Source organism: Macaca thibetana, chromosome 6 (assembly GCF_024542745.1).
Source record: "Macaca thibetana thibetana isolate TM-01 chromosome 6, ASM2454274v1, whole genome shotgun sequence".
Taxonomy (NCBI): domain Eukaryota; kingdom Metazoa; phylum Chordata; class Mammalia; order Primates; family Cercopithecidae; genus Macaca; species Macaca thibetana.
Window position 1 is genome coordinate 87,622,307 of NC_065583.1, and position 26,213 is coordinate 87,648,519.

General features: G+C 36.5%; 1 protein-coding gene across 14 annotated transcripts in view; it reads left to right on the forward strand.

The window, feature by feature from the left end:
- The window catches only part of FAM172A (family with sequence similarity 172 member A), a 483,877-nt gene that overhangs the window by 208,842 nt on the left and 248,822 nt on the right, over window positions 1–26,213 (forward strand). For 13 of the 14 annotated variants that reach the window (XM_050794318.1, XM_050794327.1, XM_050794314.1 and 10 more), the window contains one exon: window positions 7,698–7,916. The exons of the other annotated variant lie outside the window; for it this stretch is intronic. In XM_050794318.1, the coding sequence (XP_050650275.1) occupies window positions 7,698–7,916 (219 nt within the window). The remainder of the gene's footprint in view (window positions 1–7,697; window positions 7,917–26,213) is intronic. 14 annotated transcript variants of the gene reach the window in all.

Genomic DNA, 26,213 nt, shown 5'->3' on the forward strand with positions numbered 1-26,213 from the left:
GCAGAAGAAGTATGAGAAGATCTTCTGACATAGGTCACTGTGGGAAGAGAAATTCATAGCTATACTCATTTGCACCTGTTAGGAGATGGATGTGTATTGAAGCTTTTCCCTTAGATTATGAAATGATGTTACTTGTTAAAATATGTAAATGTATACAACACAACATGCACACAGACACAAACACACATCCTCAAACATTACATTTTCATTGTTACAGAGTAAGTTTAAGTACCATTCTTAACACAAACTTAACTGACCATTTAAGGTTAGTCATTCTTGAAAATCTAATTAGCCTGATTTTAGGAGCATTTTATTGTTACTCTTTTCTCCTTTTTTTCCTTTTCACATTTCCTTTTTTTTGAAAAATAAAATGGTCTCATATAGACATTTTAGGAATTTGTATATAATTTGGATTTAAAATTTTCTACTGAATGAAAATATCTTAAAATGAAAAGTGACTGTTAGATTAGGATACAGGTAGAGTCTTAAGTATAACTAGCATAGTGCTTGGTAGATAGTAGTTGCTTATTAAATTTTTGTTGTATGATATCGATGTTTAATGAATTATTGACTGAATGAATAGGATTCTTTGTTATGTCCTCATACTTGCAAGTGGACTCTAGGACCACAGGCACTGATATATTCTTGAAAAAACAATGAAAATAATTTAAACACATGATATTTTAATTGAAAGAAGAAAGAGAAAGGTGGCATATTTAATATAGAATGATTTGGGTACTGTAATCGTTAAACAGATTTTATAATTAGCTTAAAAACTTAAGCATATGTTTGTATGATATATGATTGGGTCAAAGTGATAATATTTCGAAAGCCCATGTGGCTACCAGAGATGTTTGAGAACTATTATATTTACACAACTTTATAATAGAGTTCAATAAGAAGTCAGGAGAACATTGGACTTCCACTCAGCATTTCAAAACATACAGGCATAACTAGCATGAGGAATAGTAAAGTTAATGAGATCAATCTGCCCATCCAAGTCTTCTTTAGACCATGTAATAAAGAGGTATCTGTTAGATTTCCTAAATTCATTTAGGGATTTTGATATATCATTGACTGGGCAACAGTTTTAATTTGTTACTTCTTTTTAGTTTAATGTATAAATGTGTGGGTATACCCTTGTGTCATTTTGTGAGAATGAGAAGCAAAGAATATAAAAGATTTCACAAGACTATGGTGTTAAATCATATTTCTGTCCTCAAAATGAATGGTAAATGTATTAATGGTACTATTGTGCATTTATGGAATCCTTCCATAAGTAAATTGTGAATAGAAGAGAAATTTGCAAAATTTAAGCAACATAATGTTCTAAAACCCAGGAAAAGTTAGAAATGAAGTGGGTGATAATATGGGTAAGTGCAAAGTGCATGTTTTAAAATAAATAGTGCTTGGATGACCTGACATGTCAGAACTGGAGACAAGGGTGTGTGTTTGTCAATATATCCTTCATGTTTTACAGACTCCTAAGGGAACAAGGGAAGATACAATTTCACCTTTTCTGTGCCAAAACATTTTAATTATATCTTCTTCCAACTACAGCGGTTCAGTAACCAAGGAGCTGACATTGATGCATGTGTTGATAAAGCTGCAAACATTCAAAATGAGATTAACAAAGATTTTGAGCAAAGGGTGACAGCTAATTTTGCACAGTATTCTGCATCTAATTCAGGCCAACGTAATAATAGAATATTTTATAACTGTTTTGTTATTCAAAAGGACTTTTATGATACATTTATGTTTATGGGTATATTTGTGTCATACTCAAGAATTTATCTGTTGTATGGCTTAAAACTATCTGCATCTGTGTTATAACCCTCACACAATATTAGGGGGAAAAACTCTTATTGTAAGTTTTTTGTTTGTTTGTTTGTTTGTTTTTGTAAATTATACTTCATCCTTGGAACTCTTTGCCTTACCTTAGTTAATCTAACTGGAGAAGGTACAGAGATGCCAAACACGTATTTTCTAATATTGCTTAGTATGCACTAATAAAATGGCCAAGAAAAGTTATATTCAGTTAATTTAATTAATAAAACTGTAGTTTCTTTATGTTCTTGAGCTCCTTTGAACACATTTCAGTGTATTTCTTTTCTCTTCTATTCTCTATTTGAAGGCAGCTGACAGTCTTCTTTCACTTTTCTTTTTGTTTGTGAAATTTTCTTTTTTTTTTTTTTATCCACTCACTTCTCCATCTGCTTTCACTTTTGTTTGCTTGGGCCGTCTCTCATCCCAACTTGATAATGAGGAATGCGGTGTGACCCTGACCTCTATCAGCCCATGCATGACCTTCTGACTCTACCATATAACCTTTGACCTTCTCTTTGACAGCTTGATTAATTACCCTGTGTTATGATTTATGAGTAAGTGCTATGTAAAAATAATAGACAACAGGTGGTCCTCTGAAAACTTTTTGTGGCATGTTTTCTTTTACTGACTAACTTGATGAGCTATTTGAAGTTGGAAACTTAACTGGGATAATCTGTGTTGGTCCCCATTATGGTACTTTTATACCATGGAACACACACGTGAATTAGAATTCATGAAGCTACAAGTTGAAGTATGGTTGTGAAGAACATTTTACAAAATATTAGTTGAGTGTTGTTACCTAAATGCACATTGAGAAGAAACACAAAACGGAGTCAAGTGACATTTCACGCGTTTCAGTCCCAGGTCACGTCTTGAGAAAATTGCTAAAATAATGGAGGGGGCATTTTTCAAGCAGAGCTGCAGCTTCAACAGCTATGTTTACTTTAACGCTTCACTAGTGACTTCTGATTGGTTGTCATGACCTCATCTCACTGTTGCACCTAGGATGTTGCAACAGTGACATATACATACCCTTCTTGGAAAAAGATGAGAATAAATACAACATACATCTTTCAGAAAAGATGAATGGACAGTGGTTTGTCTATGGGTAGATGTCATTTATAGATAAAGCACTTTGGATTTCATTTCCCTTGAGGATGAGCACCTATCTTCTTTCAAACCAAGCAGATAGAATGCTGAACTTGAGAAATATGATTGATAAATTTGTGTAAAATGATCTCTTACAGAGCCTTGCCTGAAGACCAAAACAGATAGTTCCACAGGTCAAAGGATTCCACTCTAACCCCTGACCTCTCTGGTCACATGTGGCTTGCAGTATTGTCAGGTTAATATGCAGAGCCAAGTACTTTCAGCTGATTTTTTTATTTAGCCAACCACAAGATACTTGAAAAGATGTAGAATTTGCCGGTTTTCCATTTTTCTTATAATTGGTAATGACTAGGTAAATTAACATGGATAAGTCTTCAGTTTTATCAGATTTCATTTGGGGTCAAAAGTCTGGTTTCGGTCAGGCATTTTAAGATTTTATCTATTTACAGAATCTTCTTGATAAGTGCGTATTTGTACTGATATAATTTGTCCATCAAAGTTTTCCTTTTTGGTTCTTTGTGTTTGGCATCACCTGTTTGTTTTAGACCTCTCTGACCTAAGCCATCATTTGTTGGTTGAATGATAAATGATTTATTATTTATTAGTAAGTGCATCTACAGACTTCAAAGTAAAGAAGGCCTAAAGACCTGGGTATTCTATTTAAATCACAAGTTCTTGTGCTGAATAAAATGCTATGTCTAGGAATGAACGTTTAAGGGTTTCTGATTAAGATTCCATAGTTTATACCTTGTAAACACAGGTCTGAAAATGAAAGTAGAATTATAGCAACAAAAGTATAAAAGTGGAATGAGATGAATTAAAGATATAAAGCTTACTTTTACCAATATCTATTCTCTTGATCACCTTAATTTCTACTAGACTGTGATCAAGCATGAGTTAATTAACAACTTTATGTATGCTTTGTCTTTTGAAATGTTGGATATTGGAATTGATTTGATAAATCATTATAAAGGATGCCAGAAGTTTTATTTATTTAGTTATAGAATGCTAGATAATCGGTTTGATCATTTTATCTTTTCAAAGATAAGAGAAAAGGTTTCGATGTCTATTTGAAATGACCCAACTTTTTATCTTATAAGAAACGTAGCATACTTAAGGAATAATTAAATAGAAAAGAAATCCTTCAATATAAAATGTTTAAGAGTCTAAACGTAAGTTATGGAGCCTTCCTTAGTAGAGTAGCAATGCATGGTTCTTTTAACATATACTTGATGCCTGATATTATTGTGTAGTTTCATAAAACTTTATGGGTAGATTCATGAAAGGTCACACTAGCATCTCTTCTTACTAATTTTGTTGTGTACTGATTGAGTTACTGGGAATGGAAAGAATCACTTTTTAAAATGGTATTTAGTCTGATTTTTGAAGAAGTCAGTGTTACTCAGTTTAAAACAGTAAAATTTACTGACATTTTGTCTTTGCTTTGTTTTACTTTATTTTCTTTGACTCCTTAATTTCCATATATTGATGTTGACATGGCAAAAATCTTCGTAGCTTATATAAAGCAAATTTTTGCCAGTGTTACATATGACAGAGAAACGAAGGACAACATTAAGTTTTACTATATATCTGTGGTTAGAGCACATAGGTGGGATAGTTAACTTTATTTTCTTACTCTTGCTTTCTGCTACTCATTATAAAATGGTTATGAATGATCTCCGTGAATATTGCATTAATTTATCAGAAATATTTTAATTGTAAATGTTAGTTTTTTACAGAACGGTAATTGAATTTGCAACAAAGACATTTATTAATATCAGCTCTCATTTCTACAGAGAATGTTCCTGAGTGTTTCTTGATAGTTGTCACATTAATTAAATCGGCAATCCGAAATATCTAAAGGATAAAATATTTTCTAAATAGTTTGGGTGTTTAAATAGAAACATCCATTGTTGAAATCTAAATGATAAATCTTCAATTGATTTATATAGTGGTGATTTAAAAATAGAATCATTTCTCATCTGTTGATGCCTAAGTGAAACATTGACATTGTGCCTTTATGATATTGAACAAATGAGTCATGTAATTTTCAGTTACATAATCAATAACTTAGACAAATACTGCTTCTTTGATGATTTGTAAATGCCTTTTTAAAATACTTATTTAGATGGAACATATCAAATTTCAGAGTCTATTTAAAATTAAGTAGGCATGATAATTTTTCAATCTATGATTTCTAAAAATTGAAGTTTAAAGTTCTGCTCAAATAAGCCAGATATGAAAATATTATTTTTATTGATTAAGTAATAAGATAATAGTTTTACAATTCTGGTGACTGTAAATTTTGTTCAAAGAGTTTACCTTTATTTGAGATTTATTCATTATACAAAGGTAATGCCACATTATATCAATTTATTAAAGTCCCACTCTTTTACCTTGAGTGAGATTTTTGAATTTGAAATTTTTCATATTATCATTAAAATGTAGTATATCACTATTTTCATATCTACTAATTTTAAGATTCTATTTTGGTCTTGCTAATTTTAACGCCTGAGTATGAGAGGGTGGGGTGTGTGTGTGTGTGTGTGTGTGTGTGTGTGTGTGTGTGTGTTTAAAGTTCAGTTCACTCAGAGAAGGCAGGGAAGAAACATGACAGGAGACCACTTACTCATGGTACAGAATCTAGTAAGGAGGCAATTTTCTTTTTGGCCTATGGTGACCTTTTTTGACTATGTTCCTTACACCAGAGACAGTGTACTGAATGCCTCTATTTCACCCTGTTTAGCAGAGTGCAACAGTGTTCTTTAACTTACTTTTAGTGGGAGGAGAAGTTATAGCTGAAATTTGAGAAGGGCGTGAAAAGTTGTAAGAGGCACAAGGAAGAGGGGTAGGAACGTCCTTCAAATGTGATTTTAATAACTAGTCAAGTGTGTCCAACTGTAGAAAATCACCAAGTGACAATCTGTCTACCTGACAGTGACCACAATGAATTACAAGACTTTTGAATAGCTGTACAGATTAGAATAAAGCAGGACCAAATAAAATATCTTTTGTTGGTAAAACTTTTGACTTAGAGCTAAGAAACTTTAAAAAAAATTCTCTTTTGCTTTGATGTAGAATGTTTAAATTACAAAATTTGTAAAGTGTTTTATTAGCCTTTTGTGAAAGAAGCATTATTCTAAAAGTTTTATTTGAACATCTGTTGAAGAATGGGTGGTGTTTTGTAAATCAGTTTGCTATATATTATTATACAGTTTTCATATATGTAAGATGACTATATCTTAATTAATAGTCCTATCATTAAAATCAGAACTTCAGTGATCTTGAAAATTTCCAAACCAAATAATGATTTTAGACAATAATGTCATCCGAGTGGAGGAAAAAACAGAAGACAATTCCAAAGAAGTTTGTAAGTAGTTTGTGAAGTCAACTGTTTAAAAAAACCAACCATGTGCAGCAATGCAGCATATTTTAAAATAAGATAATTGAGTCTATGCTAACACTGGTTTACTATTAACTGCTGTCAGTTTTTTAAAATCATCTTATGGTTGGTTTGGCAGAAAAAGAATTTAAAATTTAAACTTCAAGTTGAAGATTCTACAGTTACTGTCTTGAAAAACTATATATAAGTAAGGATATTTTATAAGTTTTATTTTCTATTAAATAGATTTTCTAATAAATAGATTTTATGAGCTATTTTCTGTAGCTCTTATGTTTTTATTATAATATCGTACATCTTTTAAATATGACCTTATAGTATTTTACAAGGACATAATTGGGACCTCACAACACGTAATTGAATAGAAAAGACAAGATATATAATAGCTTCAAAAATTTGTGTTACCCATGCTTGTCAGTGGTTATTGTTTATCCCTCTCTATATTTTCTCATGGTTAGCTTATTCTATTAAACATAATATAAATATCAAATGTTTTCTTAATTATAACCACAGAAATGTTTGCCAGGCTAGAAAGAAATAAGACAGGAAAATATATGTTTTACAAATTTAAAAAAAAAAAAAAAAAAAAGCCTTAATAGCTCAACAAGCTGTATTTTTTAACTTTGGAACTTTGCTTATTTCCTGGTTGTAGTTTTTAATAAAGAGAATTTTTATGGTAGATTGAAAAATGAAAGAAATTTTAAGATTAAAGACTTGTTTCCATACATTATAGTAAGACAGTGGCTTATTTTGCTTTATGATTTTTCTGGCCTCCTGTAAGAAAATAAGTGAATAAAATTCAAGGTACACAGGTAGATGTTATGTGTTTATAATAATGTAGATATGGGTGGTTTTGGAATGTTAAATCAGATTTATTCCTTTTTAACTGCCCAGACAAATAAAAAATGCTCATTAAAGGGCCATTGTAAAGAAAAATAGACAAAAAAATGCAGTTTGAATTGTGAACTTCAATTTCAGAGGTTGTTTTCTCAAAACAGATAGTATAAATATTAATATAATTTGAAAGTATACTTGTTATTTGCTAATTTATTTCAATCATTTTTTGGGTTCTGAGAGATCTGAATTAGTTTTTTTGATTTAAGCTTTATAATCTTTATGTTGCAATTATGTTTTTTGTTCTTTTAAATAATAAATGCTTATTTGTATACACAATAAAAGCAAACAATTTTAAATGACTTTCTTTTGAAAAAAAATAAAATCATAATCCTGCCTAAAGGAGTATTTTAATGAATATGCAACTATATAAAAATTGCTTAGTCTGAAGCAATTAAGAACTTTTTTGAAAATTGAAATGGATTATAAGATTTAAATTATGCTACCTTCTTTCATTTCAAAACAGGAAGGATATGGAGTTATAGTACTAAATCCCAATGAAAACTATATTGAAGTAGAAAAGCCGAAGATACATGTACAGTCATCATCTGATAGTTCAGATGAACCAGCAGAAAAACGGGAAAGAAAAGATAAAGTTTCTAAAGAAACAAAGAAGCGACGTGATTTCTATGAGAAGTATCGTAACCCCCAAAGAGAAAAAGAAATGATGCAATTGTATATCAGAGTGAGTGAGACCACTACTTTCCTTTACTATTTTCTTTACCTTGTGTACATTTTATTTTATATAGATTGTTTTGTTTTTCTTAAAGAAAGTATTAATTTTTTTATTTTTCATCATTTATTTCCCATGGCTGTCTACTTGGATTAAATGGGTTTTTTAATTCAGAGGTATAAAATACTTCATTCTTATTTCAGTGTGACATTTTATAGAAGTCACAAATGCAAATTCTACTTCCTTTTGTGTCATACACTACCCCAAGAAAAATTTTCTAAGATAATTTTATTGTGATGGATGCAGAAGGCAGAAAACTTGCCAGTTCAATTTCCAAACATGCTGTTTCTTTAAGGAAACATAGCATATCTTTAAAACAGCATAACATGCCATTATGTTGTCCATAAGAGAGAGTATATGTAGCCTAACAATTCTAAGGCATATAACCTGCTGAATTAATAATGCTCCATACAAAACATTCATCTTGGGGGGTAAGGTTTACTAGATAATGCATTGTTTTACGATGAGCAACTATCTACAGTGTCTCAGCCTAATGTCTAAAAGCAGATAGAGGGAGAAAGAGTAATTAATATCTTAATAAATACTTGAGCTAAAATAATGTAGGGATAGTGTAATGAGGGAACTCTGTCTGTTTCTCTTGTCCCACCCAGTGAACTTCTGCACTTTGTAGTACTATCAGTATGGGATCATTACAGCAGTGCTACCCAAGGATTTCTAATTCTGTAGGGGGCACAAACAATTTTATTTACACTTGGACATATTCAGAAGCTTGACATACATACTGTAAATTATATATATGAGATATTTGTCAATTTTCAAAGCCATTATTATGGATGCTAGAAGTTTAATAGTAAAGCATATCGAAAATGCTGCTGGTTAAGAAAAATAGTATATTGAAATAGTCCTCAAAAGTGAGCAATTCAGAACATTTAAACATAGAGAAAATAACATTTTATAAATTATACCATAGGGTAGTATTAACATTTCAAATTATTCAACTTGAGCTATTTTTACATTTACTTTAAGAAGATCATTAATAAAATGTTTCCTACCACCTTTTAGGGGAAATATATTGCTTTCTAAGTTTTTATTTTCTATCTTATTCTAGTTCATGGCATAATCACTCTACTTTTTGGAATTGTACTTTAAACATTCAAAACATTTTATTTGTAGGTCAGTCTGTTGAGTAAGCTATGACAGTTAAGCAGTGGTGAAAACAGCATATATATTCTCAAGACCCCAAAAATGTATCCTGACAAAGAATTCTCAAAGCAGTTCATATAATGAATCAAGCAGATTATAATATTTAAATTTTTAGAAAGCATCTCACTATTTAATATATTATTTGAAAAGCAAGAACACTTATTATATTTGGAAGCAATACGTAGCTTGTTTGTTCCAATGCGGTTATATCACCCCCTTTCTTTTATATGATTACATTGGAGTCATGATGTTACCGTCTTCTCTATCAGTTGTACTACGCTTTCTTCTATATGATCCAGTCTGTGAACCACCATCTTATGACAGGTTAAAACTTTTAAAAGATTACCTCTGATATCCAGGTTTCAGAAATGAATTATATAAGGCTTTTGAAATTATAATGTGTACCTACTTGTTTATGTCAAATGCAAACAAAATGGTATTGTATATTAAGTTTATTTCTTCTTAAACAATTTTTTGCCTATGACATGTACAGATTAAGCATATATCTCAGATATCAGACATCTGTCCCGTAAGTTTTTTTCTTCCTATTTTCTCTTTGTCTTGTGACCATTGCTTTGCTTTTTTTCTTTTGTTCTCTTGTATGCATGCATTTTCTTTATTCTGTTTTTCACATCTGCTTGGTTTATCCTCGCATCTATTTTTTCTTATACCAAGGAAACAACATTCTTTTTATGTTGCTTCATTGTTGAGACCTGCTTTCTTTCCTTTTGTTTTCTTTTTAATTATTTTCTCTTTTTTAAACTCCCGTCATTTTTCCCTCTTTTCTAAGTCTTTTTGCCTCTTTGTCGCATTTCATTCATCAATTCAGGTTCCCACCAGAAGCACCAAAAGACAAAAATAGGCCCAAACACATAATACAACTTTGTATCGATGGTCTTAGTTATGAAATGTTTTTTCGTAGTAAACATCATTTCTCTTAAAATATTCTGGAATTTTGCAAAATAGCAGAGATATGCTGACACTCTTCAAAGATACTTCTAGATAGTAAGGTTTGGCCCTGTAGTGGGAAAGAGAAGAATGATTCTTTTTGTGTAAGGTGTATTAATTCCTTAGTAATTTTGATCCACTCTAGAAATGACTTATATTAGTGCTCTTCTTCTCTCTATGTATCTCCCAATACCAAGTATTTGTAATTTTCAGACACAGAGCATCTTATATGATGGAACTAAATTAACTTTTATTTATATACTTCTTACCAATTTACAATTTGAAATTATCTTCTATTCTTTGTGATAGCCTAATAAGTAGATGAATCACATCATTTCGTCCTGATTTTATAGTTGGAAACTAATACACAGATGTTTGTCTAGGATCACAAAGCTAGTAAATGGTAGATAATAAATCTACTTGTAATTACTGTAGATTCTTCCCCTCTTTCTTCTTTACCACATTGTTCTGTAGATTGAAAACAAAATATGTATCTGAAATTTGAAAATGAAGCCATGTATAGTAAATGTATGATACAATATAGTAAACAACATTTGATGACAAAGATAGATTTTTGACCAGGTATTATTTAATGGACTCTATTAAATGTTAACAAACAATTTATATGCATAAATGTAAGTATTTATATAAATATGTATGTATATTTATATATTCTCTACAAATAGTATACTAATACTGATCCAAATTTACAGATCAGATTGTGGGTCAAAAATTTTTAGCTTTTGGAGGGATGGAAACTCAGTCTGGGAACCCTGCCCCAGGAGCAGGAGCTATCATATCCTCCCCTCTGCCACTTTCCATTGCAACTAAGAAAGCCTGTTTGTACCATAAACACACACACACCTTTGAGTGATTTTTCAAAGGTCACATAGCTCTTAATATAAGCTTCATGAGGGCGTGTACTTAGTCTGTTTTGCTCACTACTGTATCCCAGAGCTTAGAACAGAGCCTTCATAATAAATATTTGTAGAGCAGATCTTCCACAAGAAATTTTAAGTAAGGTGGTAGAGCCAGGATTAAAACCCCACACTACAACTACTACTTTTTGAAATATGTCCTGCATTATTATATGCAACTTGATTTTCTATGAGGAAACATTCCAACAAACCAAAACAAAGAGTCAAACAGCACTACAATTGTTGACTTCCCACTCAATCCAGTAGCTGTGATTACAATCCAAAAATTAATGATAGAAGGTCATTATTTGATACCTTGAACTATATATTTTCATCTGAATATATGAAAGTAGAATATTATTTTTTCCTTTTTAGCTATGTCATTATACTGCTAAAATTATGGATGAAAATGGAAATGTTTCAACCTGACCCATTGCAATTTCTGTGTTACACATTTGCTCTTAAGAGTACAGCCAGGCTGCTGGGGTTACTCTACCCTGTACAAACTTTGTGCTTTATGGAATCTGTAACTTCAATTCCTGTTATTTCCTAAATCCAAAGTTCTGTCCACTTAATAACCTACGTTGTAAGTGCCTAGCTGAAATTCTACCTCTTCCTCTCACTATAACCAATGACCTCTCCTTACTGAGACTCATGGAATTTATAATAATTAGCTAATTTACATGGAATTTACCAGATACTATCTTGATATGTCTCTTGTATTTTTGTCTAATAATTTAATTAATATTAGCAATTATTTTCATGCCTCTCCACTAGATCTCCCCATAATCTTTTAGATCTTTGAGCATGCTTTATATATTTTGGCATTACATGTCAATCGTTAAAAGCAGGCATGTGCTGCTTTTTGCATTAGTATAGAGCATATTATGAGGGAGTCAGGAACTGATACTAGAATTTAATCCCTTAGATGGAGACCAAAGCAAAAAGATTAGGCCTAAGAGATACCTAGATAAAGTAACCTACAGCATAGGAATGAAAGTTATTCTGGTATCAAACTGGAGCATAAGAGGACAAGTAAATCAAGGAAGGTCAGTTAATAGAATTTTAGAGACTATGTGTAGAGTATAGGCAAAAGTTGTCTGTCTAATGCTGGGTTGGAAGTGCTTGAACATCTCTTTCCTAAAGTGAGACTTATTTGTGGACTCTGCTGATGGGAAAGAAAGGAGAGGAATTAGACCCAGCACGTGAAAGAAAGCTAAAACAGATGCCGAGGATAGAGGGGAAGAGAATTACATGGACACAAAATAAAAAATCCAAATGTGAGACATTTACAGAATAGGAATCAGCAGAGCCTGGAATTGCACATAGTGATACTTAAATATTTATCAATTATTTGTTGACATCCATCAAAAATCTTATTTTTTTTTTTTTTTTTGAGACGGAGTCTCGCTCTGTCGCCCAGGCTGGAGTGCAGTGGCGCAATCTCGGCTCACTGCAAGCTCCGCCTCCCGGGTTCACGCCATTCTCCTGCCTCAGCCTCCCGAGTAGCTGGGACTACAGGCGCCCGCCCCTGCGCCCGGCTAATTTTTTCTATTTTTAGTAGAGACGGGGTTTCACCATGGTCTCGATCTCCTGACCTTGTGATCCGCCCACCTCGGCCTCCCAAAGTGCTGGGATTACAGGCGTGAGCCACCACGCCCGGCAAAAATCTTATTCTTTAATATGTAAGATATTTGGTGTTGCCTAGTTTTCTGATTGATTTTTTTCAGCATTCATGTGAGTTTTTGCAGTTGTTTAGAAACAGCCAACTCTGATAAACTAAAGCTTTCTTTCCAAAAATATGTTTTTGATGTTCTGACTTGGGTATGTTCACAGTTCTGAATCTCTTCTGTGCAAATGCCACTGAAGTCATTTCTGTCTAGTGTTTTAGCAATCAAGTTCAATTTATTTGTATTACAAACAATGATTGTTTAATTTCTGGAACTATTTCATTTTCCCAGTATATTCAAGTATTTGGATTTTCTTTTTTCTAGTATCTTGTAAATAGCCAGTCTCCTTTCAAATTTTTGCAAATATCTACTATACACAGGCAAAAGTAAAGTAGCATTTGGGCCTAAAAGTTTAAGATTAGCAAAGTATAATTTTATTTTACTTACTGAGTATAAATAGATATGACTAACTAGTAGATTATGTAGCACTTTTCTGAGACATTAGGAGCAGAGCATGAGACATCAAAGAACTTTCTGTTTCATGTGGCAAGTTTTCTTAACTATGAAATAGTGTACTTGCTAGCATATATTATGGCTTATTAGGGGGATTGATTTGGTCTAGGCAATAAACATCATGTCAGACTTGCCTGGCAGGAAAACCTGCTTAATATGTTTTGTAATAAGATGGAATTTTTTGTTCTCAAAAACATCTGCCAACAGAATTCAAGAGTGAAGACAGAAAATGTCATCAATTTAGTGGTAATCCTATAAATTTAGTTTCTTTTTGAGCAACACATATCAAGACACACAAAATTCCCAGTGTTAATCACCACTGGTTAGAGTACTTTGTAAAATGATGAAACAAAAACATTTTATTTCTGTATAATGTGTTAATTAATTCATAATGAATTTTAATATTTCAACTGATAAAATTTTAACAAGCATCTTGGCAATAGATCACTTTTTAAAGCATCTGTTTTTTAATGTGTTGGGTTGAGAAGTGAGTCAAATGGCTAAATATGTACATATATTCTTTATAAAAACATATTTTCACCCCCCATAACTACAGATACACTATTTTTCCCCTTAGACCACAAGGGGCTGCTGCTGTTCATATAGGATTTTTCTTCCCTTAGAAACTTGTGTACCCCAATTAACTCTATCTTAAGTCTCTTTTTTGTTTTTTGCCCCCAGGTCTTTTAAAATATAACTGGAAAGAAGAAAAAGAGGCTTAGTTAGTATCTTAATAATCAGCATAAAAATGTATTATTGTAAATGTTTTCTATAATACATTCCAAGGCATTTGTATTTTTCTATATCAACTTAAAGCTCATAGTCATTTAAGGCAAATTGTGAGAATAATTATTTTTATTTCCTGTTTTAGTGTATGAATAACATTCAGAATCATATCATTATAGAGATACAGTATGGAGATGAGGTTAAAAATACAGTCCAAGGCTGGGTTTTGGTGGCTCACGCCTGTAATCCCAGCACTTTGGGAGGCCAAGGTGGGTAGATTGCCTGAGGTCAGGAGTTCAAGACCAGCCTGGGCAACATGGTGAAACCCCATCGCTACTAAAAATACAAAAACTAGCCAGGCATGGTGGTGGGCGCCTGTAATTCCAGCTACTCGGGAGGTTGAGGCAGGAGAGTCACTTGAACCCAGGAGGCAGAGGTTGCAGTGAGCTGAGATCACACCACCACACTCCACCCTGGGTGACAGAGCAAGACTGTCTCAAAAAAAAAAAGCAATCCGATAGACCTGTGTTTGAATTCCAGCTCTTTCATTTAATATAGTGTGACTTCAAGTTAACACCACTGCACTTGAGTTTTTGTCTGAAAAGTAGAATGATATTAAAATATGTGTAGCCAGGTGCCATAGTGTATGGCTCTAGTCCCAGCTACTCAGGAGGCTGAGGTGGGAGCATCTCTTGAGCCTAGGAGTTTGAGTCTAGCAAAACTCAAACCTGATATAGCAAGACTTCATCTCTAAATAATAATAATATATGTAAAGCAAACATAGCATCTGGCACACATCTGGCTTTAGGACTAATAAATAACATCATTTCTCACGTTGAGATTCAGTTGAGAACTAATCCAATTCTTAAGGTCCCTGGCCCTTGTACCTTCCAGTATCTTTCTGGGGTGTTTTCTCTGATGCCAGCCAATTCTGCAATTTCTGTTGAGTGTCCACTAGTTCAGTTCAGTTCTGGCATTATCTCCCTAAAGAGTTCAGTTTCACAAGACTGCCCCTATTTCAGACACCAGTCACAAGTCCTGGAGGAGCCACTCATACTTCTGACCAACTGAATATAGATTAGGGGATCCCGCTACCACCTCCTCAGTTTCAATAACTTTCTACAATGACTCCCAGAGCTCAGGAAAATACTTACGTTTACCAGTTTATTATAAAGGATGCAACTTAGGGACAATCAAATGGAAGGAATGCATTCAGCAAGGTATGTGGGAAAGGGCACCCTGAGCTTCCATCCCGTCTCTCAGCTGCCACCCTCCCAGCAGCACATCAGTGTGTTTACTAACCTGGAAGCTCTCCCCTTCCTGGATGCCAGTGGGCGAGGCTGAAAGTACCCTCTAATCACTGGGTCTTTCTGGTGGCCAGTCCCATCCTGAGGCTATCTAAAGGCCCCAGTCTAAGTCACCTCATTAGCATAAACTCAGTGATGGGTTTTTTTCAGGGGATTGTCATGAATAACAAAAGACACTTTATGACTCATGAAATTTCAAGCATTTTAGGAGCTCTATTCCAGGAACCAGGGACAAAGACCAAATATGTTTTTGTATTACAGTACAACATTGTTCCAAAATAATACCTCAGTGCTACACTCCGCAGTTTGGAACTCAGTGAGCAATATTACATAGGAATCAGGCAAAAGGAAACAAAACACCAGCATTAATAATTGATATAGTTCAACTGGAAAATTTGATTTAGATCTGTAGCTAATGGACTTCCTGATATATTCCCCCAAAAATGAATTTTCACCTTATCCTGCAAATATTCCCTTTGCCTTTCATGTGGTGGAAAGTAAACTAGAATTCATCCTTTCTGCAACCTACTTGAAAGATGCCCTGAAGAGCTGAGCTGAGCATGTTCAGTTTCTTTTCCTAAATGTGCTAATCAGATAAGTCATATTCTTCCTGAGGGAAAGAAAGAATGGGATATGGGGAGAGAAACTAAGAGTGTTAACTCTAGCTGAAGTGCCTCCATATGAGGCCAGGAGAGGAGGGGCTCCCACCTGACAAGATCACTATTACATGCATTTTCTAACAATTCAATGAGGCAGTCTTAAAATATAACCATTAACTGTTCACCAAAGCATACCTGTTTCTTCATTTTAGAGTTTTCATTTAAAAGGGAAACTATGATCAAGCCTGATTAATTTTAAAACCTTTAAAGGGCCATAATTCTGTTTTTAATCACCAGAAATTAACCTTTATATTGTCATGTTTTATATTTGCAAAGCCTAGTAAACACAGTAGATTTTTTTCTCCTTTCCCTTTCCTTTTTCCTTCCCCTTCTCCTGCCCTTTCCTTTCTTTCCTTTTTTTTTTTTTTTTTTTTTTTTTTTTTTTTGAGACAGGATCTTACTCTGTCACACAGGCTAGAAGGCAGTGATGACATCATGGCTTACTGCAGTGTAGAACTCCTGGCCTCAAACAGTCCTCCTGCCTCAGCCTTCCAAGTAGCTGGGACTACAGGTACACGCCACCACGCCTGACACACAGGAGATTTTTAAAATAAAGGTTTGATTAAAGAATATTATTTGTTTACATGAACCGATGAAGACAGACCTTTGCCTATTTGTATAAATCTACCCTTTGATGTTGAGTAGCATGAGATTGCAAGAACTCGAATATTATACTGAAGTGTGCTGACACTGGAAAATTAGTACATTGTGTTGTAAGCTCAATTATCAGCCATTGTTAAGTGTACCCAACCTTCATTGGATTTGGTAAAACAAGCCAATAATGAAGAAATAGAAATCAGTTCAAGAATTAGACCTTTGGATTTCAAACAAAAATGATGATAAAGACCATAGCTCTGAATTTATGAGTTTTTGTTGGACATTGACCAGTTGGGGTGGTGGCGGGGGGGTCTGTCACACATATGATATGGTAAAAAGAGTAAGAACTTCAGAATCAAATACATACTATAATCTTAATTTTTTTTGCTTGTGACTTTAGGCAAAAATCACTGTTTCAGTTCCTACATCTAGAAATTAGGGATAATCATATCTGTTAGACTTCTATAAGGAATAAATGATATAAATTAATGTGTATGAAAACAACCAGTGGGGCTGGGCACAGTGGCTCACGCCTGTAATCCCAGCACTTTGGGAGGCTAAGGCAGTCAGGTCACTTGAAGTCAGGGGTTCAAGACCAGCATGGCCAACATAGTGGCCAATATGGTGAAACACTGTCTCTACTAAAAATATAAAAATAGCCGGGCGTGGTGGTGCATGCCTATAGTCCCGGCTACTCTGGAGGCTGAGGCAAGAAAATTGCTTGAACCAGGGAGGCAGAGGTTGCAGTGAGTCGAGGTCACGCCACTACACTCCAGCCTGGGCAACAGACCGAGACTCGGTTCCCCCAAAAAAGAAAAAAAAATATTCCTTTCTCATCCCTCCCTACCTCCTTTCCCATAGGAAACATGGGAAGAATTATGGCAGAGTAAGGTCTTTTCCCACTGACTTATGTTTAACTTTATTAAGGTCACTATGGGGTTATTGTTTATATGGGTTATATCTATTGATGTTTACTATTGAAAGGAATTAAAAATGAGAATATTTTAACATATTTCTTTTAAAATAACAATAAATCTATTACATGATGACAAATAGCATTTTATGAGAAATAACTATATTTTTTAAATGAAAAATATGGCATTTTTGAAAATCTCTTTAATGTCTGGCTTAATAGAAGACAGCTGAATTCTTACACTTGTTTCTGTATTTCCTCTCTTATAATATGTTGTCTTCATTGATGTTTTTGAAGAAAACTCAGCCTCAAACAGATATGCAATTGTAAAAGAAAGGTCTATTTATACCTTTTTCAGATAGTTTTGTATATTCTTTGATGCTATACCCACACTCACAAGGAAGTTACTTCTTAAAGATTAGTTGCAGTATGTAGTCTAGAACACGTTTTATACTCATAAAAATCCATTGGTCTGTCTTGTACTTTGAATGGATCTTTTACCCATATATGATTTTGTAACATCATACATTGGTCATTTGGAAAAGATTGTTTCACTTAGTTACATAAATCATCTAAATGTTGGCACGTCTTATTACGCAGTATAAAAAAATCCTACCCATTAATATTACTACCAGTATCATCAGAAAAGTTTTAAGAATTGGCCGGGCAGGGTGGCTCAAGCCTGTAATCTCCGCACTTTGGGAGGCCGAGACGGGTGGATCATGAGGTCAAGAGATCGAGACCATCCTGGCTAACACAGTGAAACCCCGTCTCTACTAAAAAAATTAAAAAAAAACTAGCCGGGCATGGTGGCGGGTGCCTACAGTCCCAGCTACTTGGGAGGCTGAGACAGGATAATGGCGTAAACCCGGGAGGCGGAGCTTGCAGTGAGCTGAGATCCAGCCACTACACTCCAGCCTGGGCGACAGAGCAAGACTCCGTCTCAAAAAAAAAAAAAAAAAAAAAAAAGAATTAAAAACTCTCAAAGTTATCAGGGATGATAAAAGTTTCCCAAAATTTCAACTTTAACAAGAAAGTTCAGTTTGTATCATTGACCATAAGTACCATCAGTTGTTTTTCTTGGATGGGACTGTCAGGCTTACTTTGTTCATTTGCAAGAAATTGCCTTACAAATTACCCAAATCTGAATAATCGTAATTTGTCTATCAGTCTTACAAGTACAAATGCTATTCCATTAGAAAGTTAACTACTTTAGCTCTAAACGCTATCAAATGCACAACTGCTTTTCCTCCAGACTATCATCATAGCATAGTTTGGTATGCAAGTGCTTTATGTATACCTTCATTTCGTCACTCATAATATTAAACAGATATATACTCATGGATTGAGATTTAACAGAGGTAAATTTTACTCTTCATTGACATTTATGTGTAGTTGGCTTCCCTCCAACCTCTACTTCCACCCCCATATGTGGCAGTAAAGAATATGACTATTAGTATAGTTTGATGTCACTGCCTTCATAGGTGCTAAGTCACGGGCAGTTTTATTCTTCATTGCTTTTTAATGGTTAATGCAAATGTCAATACAGTGAAATAGACAATATCTCAATATTATAATGAAATAATTGAGACCTCGTAGGTCCCCTGAAAGGGTCTCAGGAATCTCCAGAGGTTTGTCTAATGTCTAAAAACACTGGTTTTTGCCTCTTTTCTGGAGTTGAACAGAGAAACAGTGAAAGAAAGCAGTTTATTAACATTTATTTATAAAAATAGAAACCATATTTCAGTTGGCCTGTTAGGTAATGCAAAATTAGGTGTATCAATATGAGTGGCTATGTAAACTGAAATAGAGAACTAGAATAGCGTAGGACTGCCTCATTGAGACATTTGGATCTATCTCATTTAAAGTCTTTTGATCTGGACTCAGGGAGCATTGTGTACACAGTACTCCAACCGTTTCCCCTCTTTCCTCCCTCCTCCCTTTGGTGAAACTAAGATAATGTCAGTCCATAGTGACCCAGCAGGTGGAATTTGAGGATTAGAATTTGTTTTCTACTGATCCATTTCCAACAATAGAAGACTCTGGAGAATCACTTACCCATTTTAGGCTTTAGCAACTACAACTTTCATTCCCTTCTGTCCTCTAAAATGGGTGGCTTCTTGCTGAAAGAGCTCAGATGTCTATGCCTACTTTCTAGCTGTCTCACGTGTCTATGTGAAGAGACCACCAAACAGGCTTTGTGTGAGCAACAAGGCTGTTTATTTCACCTGGGTGCAGGTGGGCTGAGTCTGAAAAGAGAATCAGCAAAGGGTGGTAGGATTATCATTAGTTCTCACAGGTTTTGGGAGGGGTGGTGGAGTTAGGAGCAATGTTTTGCAGGCAGGGGGTGGATCTCAGGAAGTACATTCTCAAGTGTGGGGGGAATTACAAAGAAACTTCTTAAGGGTGGGGGAGAATTACAAAGAACCTTCTTAAGGGTGGGGGAGATGACAAAGTACATTGATCAGTTAGGGTGGGGCAGAAACAAATCTTAGTGGTGGAATGTCATCAGTTAAGGCTATTTTCACTTCTTTTGTGGATCTTCAGTTGCTTCAGGCCATGTGGATGTATACGTGCAGGTCACAGGGGATATGATGGCTTAGCTTGGGCTTAGAGGCCTGACACTAGCTATGGTCTAATTTACTACCATATTTACTAAACCATTACTGGTGTTGTCTCCCTGTTTAAAGTTTACCTTGCTTTGCATTGGACTGATTCTGTAGTGGTTAAGAGTTGGGTGTTGATGTCTGGCATAGATGTGGTTCTTTCCTGTCTTCTTATATTAATAAGAAAAGCAAAACAAAATAGTGAAGGATTAGAGCAACGAAAAATTTTGGGGGTGGTATGGAGAGATAATGGGCGATGTTTCTCAGGGCTGCTTCAAGCAGGATTAGGGGTGGCGTGGGAACCTACAGTGGCAGAGATTCAACTGAAGAAAGATTTTGGGGTAAGGGATGATATTGTAGGGTTTAGAAGGAGCATTTGTTGTATAGAATTATTGGTGATGGCCTGGATGCAGTTTTGTATGCATTGAGAAACTAAACGAAAGACACAAGGTCCAAATAAGAGAGGGAGAAAAACGGGTATTAAAGGACTAAGAATTGGGAGTACCCAAGACATCCAATTACAGAATGTCCAAGGGAGTACAACATAATTATTTACTTGGTTGGCGAGTTTTGGGGCTCTATCCTTGACAGAGTCCTCCTTTTTAAGTTGGAGGCTGAGCTTGGTGAGGTGTTTTTAAAAGACCATTCTACCTTTCCTGAAGATTGAGGATAGTAAGGGGTATGAAGTTTTCACTGAGTACCAAGAGCCTAAGAAACTGCTTGGGTGATTTGACTAGTAAAGGCCGGGCTGTTATCGGACTATATAGAGGTGGGAAGGCCAAACCGAGGAATTATGTCTGACAGAAGAGAAGAAATGACCGCGTTGGCCTTCTCAGACCCTGTGGGAAAGGCGTCTACCCATCCACTGAAAGTATCTACCCAGACCAAGAGGTTTTTCGGTTTCCTGACTCGGGGCATGTGAGTAAAGTAAATTTGCCAGTCCTGTGCAGGGACAAATCCCCAAGATTTGTGTGTCAGGAAGGGAGGGGGCCTGAACACTCCCTGAGGAGTAGTAGAATAGCAGATGGAACACTGAGAAGTGATTTCCTTGAGGATAGATTTCAAGATGGAAAGGAAATGAGAGGTTCTAAGAGGCAGGCTCAGTCCAAGTAGTGGGGGTGACCAATGAGGAGGAGAAAAACGGGCCATGAGGGACAGAAGTTGGAACGCAAGCTGCTTTTTAGCTACCTTATCAGTATAAGTGTTACCCTGAGCAGTGGGATCTGACGCCTTTTGATGGCCCTTGCAATGAATGACTGCAGCTTCCTTTGGAAGTACAGCGGCCTTGAGAAGAGTTTTTATTAAAGAGGCATTAATGATGGAGGACATTTGCATAGTGAGGAAACCTCTTTCAGCCTGTATAACAGCATGGTGGTACAGGATATAGAAGGCATATTTAGAGTCAGTATAAATATTGACACATAGTCCCTTTGCAAGCATGAGGGCTCAAGTTAAGGCAATGAGTTGGGCTTGCTGAGAGGTAGTGGAGGGGGGCAGAGTGGTAGCCTCAATGATAGATGTGGAAGATACTATAGCATAGCCTGCCTTTGCTTGTGAGTGGCGATTAGACCTGGTGGAACTGCCATCAGTAAACCAAGTATGATCAGGGTGAGGAACCGGAAAAAAGGAAATATGGGGAAATGGAGTGAATGCCAGGTGGATCAGAGAGATACAGTCATGGGGGTCAGGTGTAGTATCAGGAATAATGTGGAAAGCCAGATTGAAGTCCGGGCCAGGAGCAAAGGTAATTGTGGAGACTCAACAAAGAGTGAGTATAGCTGAAGGAGCTGGAGGGGAGAAAGTATATGTGTCAGGTATGAGGAAGAAAATAGATTTTGGAAATTATGAGAACTGTAGAGAGTGAGTTAAGCATAGTTTGTGATTTTGAGGGCCTCTAAAAGTATTAAAGCAATAGCAGCTGCCAGACGCAGACATGAGGGCTAGGCTAAAAGAGTAAGGTCAAGTTGTTTGGACAGAAAGGCTACAGGGTGTGGTCCTGGCTCTTGTGTAAGAATTCTGACTGCACAGCCTTGTACTTCGGCTGTGTGTAATGAAAAGGGTTGGGATAAGTTAGGGAGAGCTAGTGTGGGAGCAGCTTTTAGGGCTGTTTTTTAAGGAATGGAAAGGGGAGTAGGGAAAAGATTTAGGATTTATGGGGTCAGCTAGGTTTATCTAGAACGGAATGGGTTGTGGAGGGAGGTATTGAAGATAGGAGAGTATATGGGTTTGGCACCACAGGGTGGATAGGCAAGACAATTTGGTTGATAAGGCACAGATCCTGAACTAACCAGTAAGACTTGTCTGTTTTTTGGACAGGTAAAACGGGGGAATTGTAAGGAGAGTGTATAGGCTTTAAAAGGCCATGCTATAACAAGCGAGTGATAACAGATTCTAATCCTTTTAAAGTGTGCTGTGGGATGGGATATTGGCTTTGAGCTGGGTAAGGGTGATTAGGTTCTAATGGGATAGTAATGGGCATGTGATCGGTTGCCAGGGAGGGAGTGGAGGTGTCCCATACTTGTGGGTTAAGGTGGGGGGATACGAGAGGAAGACGCAAAGGAGGCTTTGGGTTGGGAAGAAGGGTGGCAGTGAGATGTGACTGTAGTCCAGGAATAATCAGGGAAGCAGATAATTTGGTTAAAATGTCTCGACCTAATAAGGGAACTGGGCAGGTGGGGATAACTAAAAAGGAGTACATAAAAGAATGTTGTCCAAGTTTGCACCGGAGTTGGGAAGTTTTAAGAGGTTTAGAAGCCTGGCTGTCAGTACCCACGACAGTTATGGAGGCAAGGGAAACAGGTCCTTGAAAAGAAGGTAATGTGGAGTGGGTAGCCTCCGTATTGATTAAGAAGGGGACGGACTTACTCTCCACTGTAAGAGTTACCCAAAGCATCTGTGATGGTGCAGGAAGCTTCCGAGGCGAATCAGGCAGCATCAGTCTTCAGCTGCTAAGCTGAGAAGATCTGGGAAGGAGTCAGTCAGAGCCTTGGCCCAGTTGGACAGTCCAATTTCCAGTGGGGTCCTGCACAGATGCGACATGGCTTAGAAGGAATCCCGGGCTGTGGGCATTCCTTGGCCCAGTGGCCAGATTTCCAGCACTTGAAGCAAGATCCTGGTGGAGGAAGTCCTGAAGGAACACCTGATCGCTGTGGCTTAGGCATTTTGAAGTTCTTGTGTGCTGGAGATGTGGCTGGGGTTTCTCTCACAACGGAGGCACGTAATTTCAACTCTTCTCTATTATTGTACACCTTGAAGGCAAGGTTAATTAAGTCCTGTTGTGGGGTTTGAGGGCCGGAATTTAATTTTTGGAGTTTTATTTAATGTCGGGAGCGGCTTGAGTAATAAAATGTATATTGAGAATAAGACAGCCTTTTGACCTTTTAGGGTCTAGGATTGTAAAGTGTCTCAGGGTTGCTGCCAAACGAGCCATGAACTGGGCTGGGTTTTTATATTTGATGAAAAGAGCCTAAACACTAACTGATTTGGGAGAGGTCAAATAAAGAAAAAGGAGCATTTACCTTGTCTATGCTTTTAGCTCCAGTCACCTTTTTAAGAGGAAATTGCTGGGCAGGTGGGGGAGGGCTAGCCGCAGAATGAAACTGTTAGCCAGACCAGGTGTGAGGAGGGGAGGCGATAGAAAGATTATAGGGTGGGGGAGCAGAGGCTGAGGAAGAATTGGGACCTGGCTCGGCCTGGTGAAGAGCAGCCTGGGGAGAAGGGGAGAGGTCAGATGAGTCCGTAGAAAAGCACTCAGGGCTTGGGGTGGAGACTGAAGAAACAGACGAGAGAGAAAGAAGAAAGATTTGGGACGAGTCGCATTGGGGGCAGAGACTAGTGAGGGACCAATGTTTAAAAGAATGCCTGGACATCAGGTACTTCAGACCATTTGTCCATTTTGCAGCAAAAATTATCTAGATCTTGTAGGATGGAGAAATCTAAAGTGCCGTTTTCTGGTGATTTAAAACTGTTGTCAAGTTTGTATTGGGGCCAAATGGTGTTGCAGAAGAAAATAAGATGCTTAGATTTTAGGTCAGGTGAGAGTTGAAGAGGTTTTAAGTTCTTGAGAACATAGGCTGAGGGAGAAAAAGAAGGAATGGAGGGTGGAAGGTTGCCCATAGTGAAGGAGGCAAGTTTAAAGAGAAGGTTAGAGACACGGAGAAGAGGGGTGGGGAGCAGCCCTGGGCTGCAATGTGGGTGAGCAGCCAAAGCAGGCATCCCCGCAATTGACTTGCCATCAAAGGAATGTGGGTGAATGAGCAAGGCAGGTGTCCCCACAGTGATCAGATACCAATGGAGTGTGGGTGAATAATCAGGCAGGCATCCCCGCAATGATTAAACACCAAGGGAAGGCTGTCTTCCCAAGTCCATGACCGGCGCTGGAGTTTGGGGTCCACGGATAAAATGTGTCTCCTTTGTCTCTACTAGAGAGGAAAAAGAACTGGAATTGGATGGACCAGGAGGTTGAAGGGTAGCAAGAGAGGCTGGAGAAGAGAGTAAATAGACCACTTACCCAATTTGAAATCAGTGAGATGTTCCTTGAGCTGGTTGGTCTGAGGACCCGACGTCATAGGTGGATCTCCTCACGGAGTGAGGGTGAGGACAGGGGACTGGTCTCCCGAAGGAGTCCCTCTGACACAGGTCTTTGGCACCAAATTTCTCATGCGTCCATTTGAAGAGACCACCAAACAGGCTTTGTGTGAGCAACAAGGCTATTTATTTCACCTGGGTGCAGGTGGGCTGAGTCCGAAAACAGAATCAGCAAAGGGTGGTGAGATTATCATTAGTTCTTACAGGTTTGGGGATAGGTGGTGGAGTTAGGAGCAGTGTTTTGTGGGCAGGGGGTGGATCTCAAAAAGTACATTCTGAAGGGTGGGGAGAATTACAAAGAACCTTCTTAAGGGTAGGGGAGATGACAAAGTACATTGATCAGTTAGGGTGGGGCAGAAACAAATCACAGTGGTGGAATGTCATCAGTTAAGGCTATTTTCACTTCTTTTGTGGATCTTCAGTTGCTTCAGGCCATGTGGATATATACATGCAGGTCACAGGGGATATGATGGCTTAGCTTGGGCTCAGAGGCCTGACCCTAGCTATGGTCCAATTTACTGCCATATTTACTAAACCATTACTGGTGTTGTCTCCCTGTTTAAAGTTTACCTTGCTTTGCATTGGACTGATTCTGTAGTGGTTAAGAGTTGGGTGTTGTCTGGCATAGATGTGGTTCAGGTTGAGCCTTTGCTAACTATATACTCACTCAGGAAAATCACTTAGTTTAAACCTCAGTTTTATCATCTGAAATGTCATCTGAAATGTAAGGATAATAATAGTATCTGCTAAATATAGTTGTTAGAAATTAAAAGAAGTAATGCAATTAAGTACTTAGTACCTGCTTTAGCACATAGTATGCACTCAATAAACATTGCTTGTAATTATATTTAATTATTATTATAATAATTGATTTACAATTCAAGTTTCCTCTGTCCATGACTATTTCTGAGGCCAAGCTCTTTCTATTTCTTCAAATTCGGCTGCCTTTGTCTAAGGTAAGATTTTTTTGTCTAAGATAATATTTGACAGTAACTGTAAAATACAATTAGATGGACTGTGCCTCAATTTGAATTTGGTTATGCATATTAGCACCTCTCTCTACTCCCACAGCCTTCACCCACTTCTTGGGAAGAAAGGGCAACTTAGGACCCTCTGTCTCCAACTCACTCCCCATTGCTGGGGCCCTTGTTAGGTTAGAAGTAGTAATTGTTTGTGTAATCTTCACACTAGTCTCATGTATTACCCTGATGTTACAGGTATGTAAAATGAGGCCTAGAGACATAAACAGACTTACTCATAGTTATACACCTAATAAGAATAACCAAACCAAGGTTTGAGCCCAAGTCTGACTACAAAGCCTGTGTTTTTCCCACTACACTATGTTGCGTTAGTGAGTATTTTCTCTTAAGTGGTTCTCCATGTATATATTATAATATAAAATATGTATACAAGTGTGACTAGATAAATAGAGTTTGCTTGGTTGGTAAGGCAGTCGATATGTGATTAAATAAATGGAGTTTCCTTGGTTGGTAAGACAGTCACTATGATAAAAGACAAGTAGTAGTTACTTCAATACAATGGTTTATTCTAAGACTATTGTTTGGGGGTTGCATTGAGCAGATATATTGGTTCTAGAATCTGGGACCCACCTTTTTTTTCTCCTCAGGAGTGAGACGCCCTT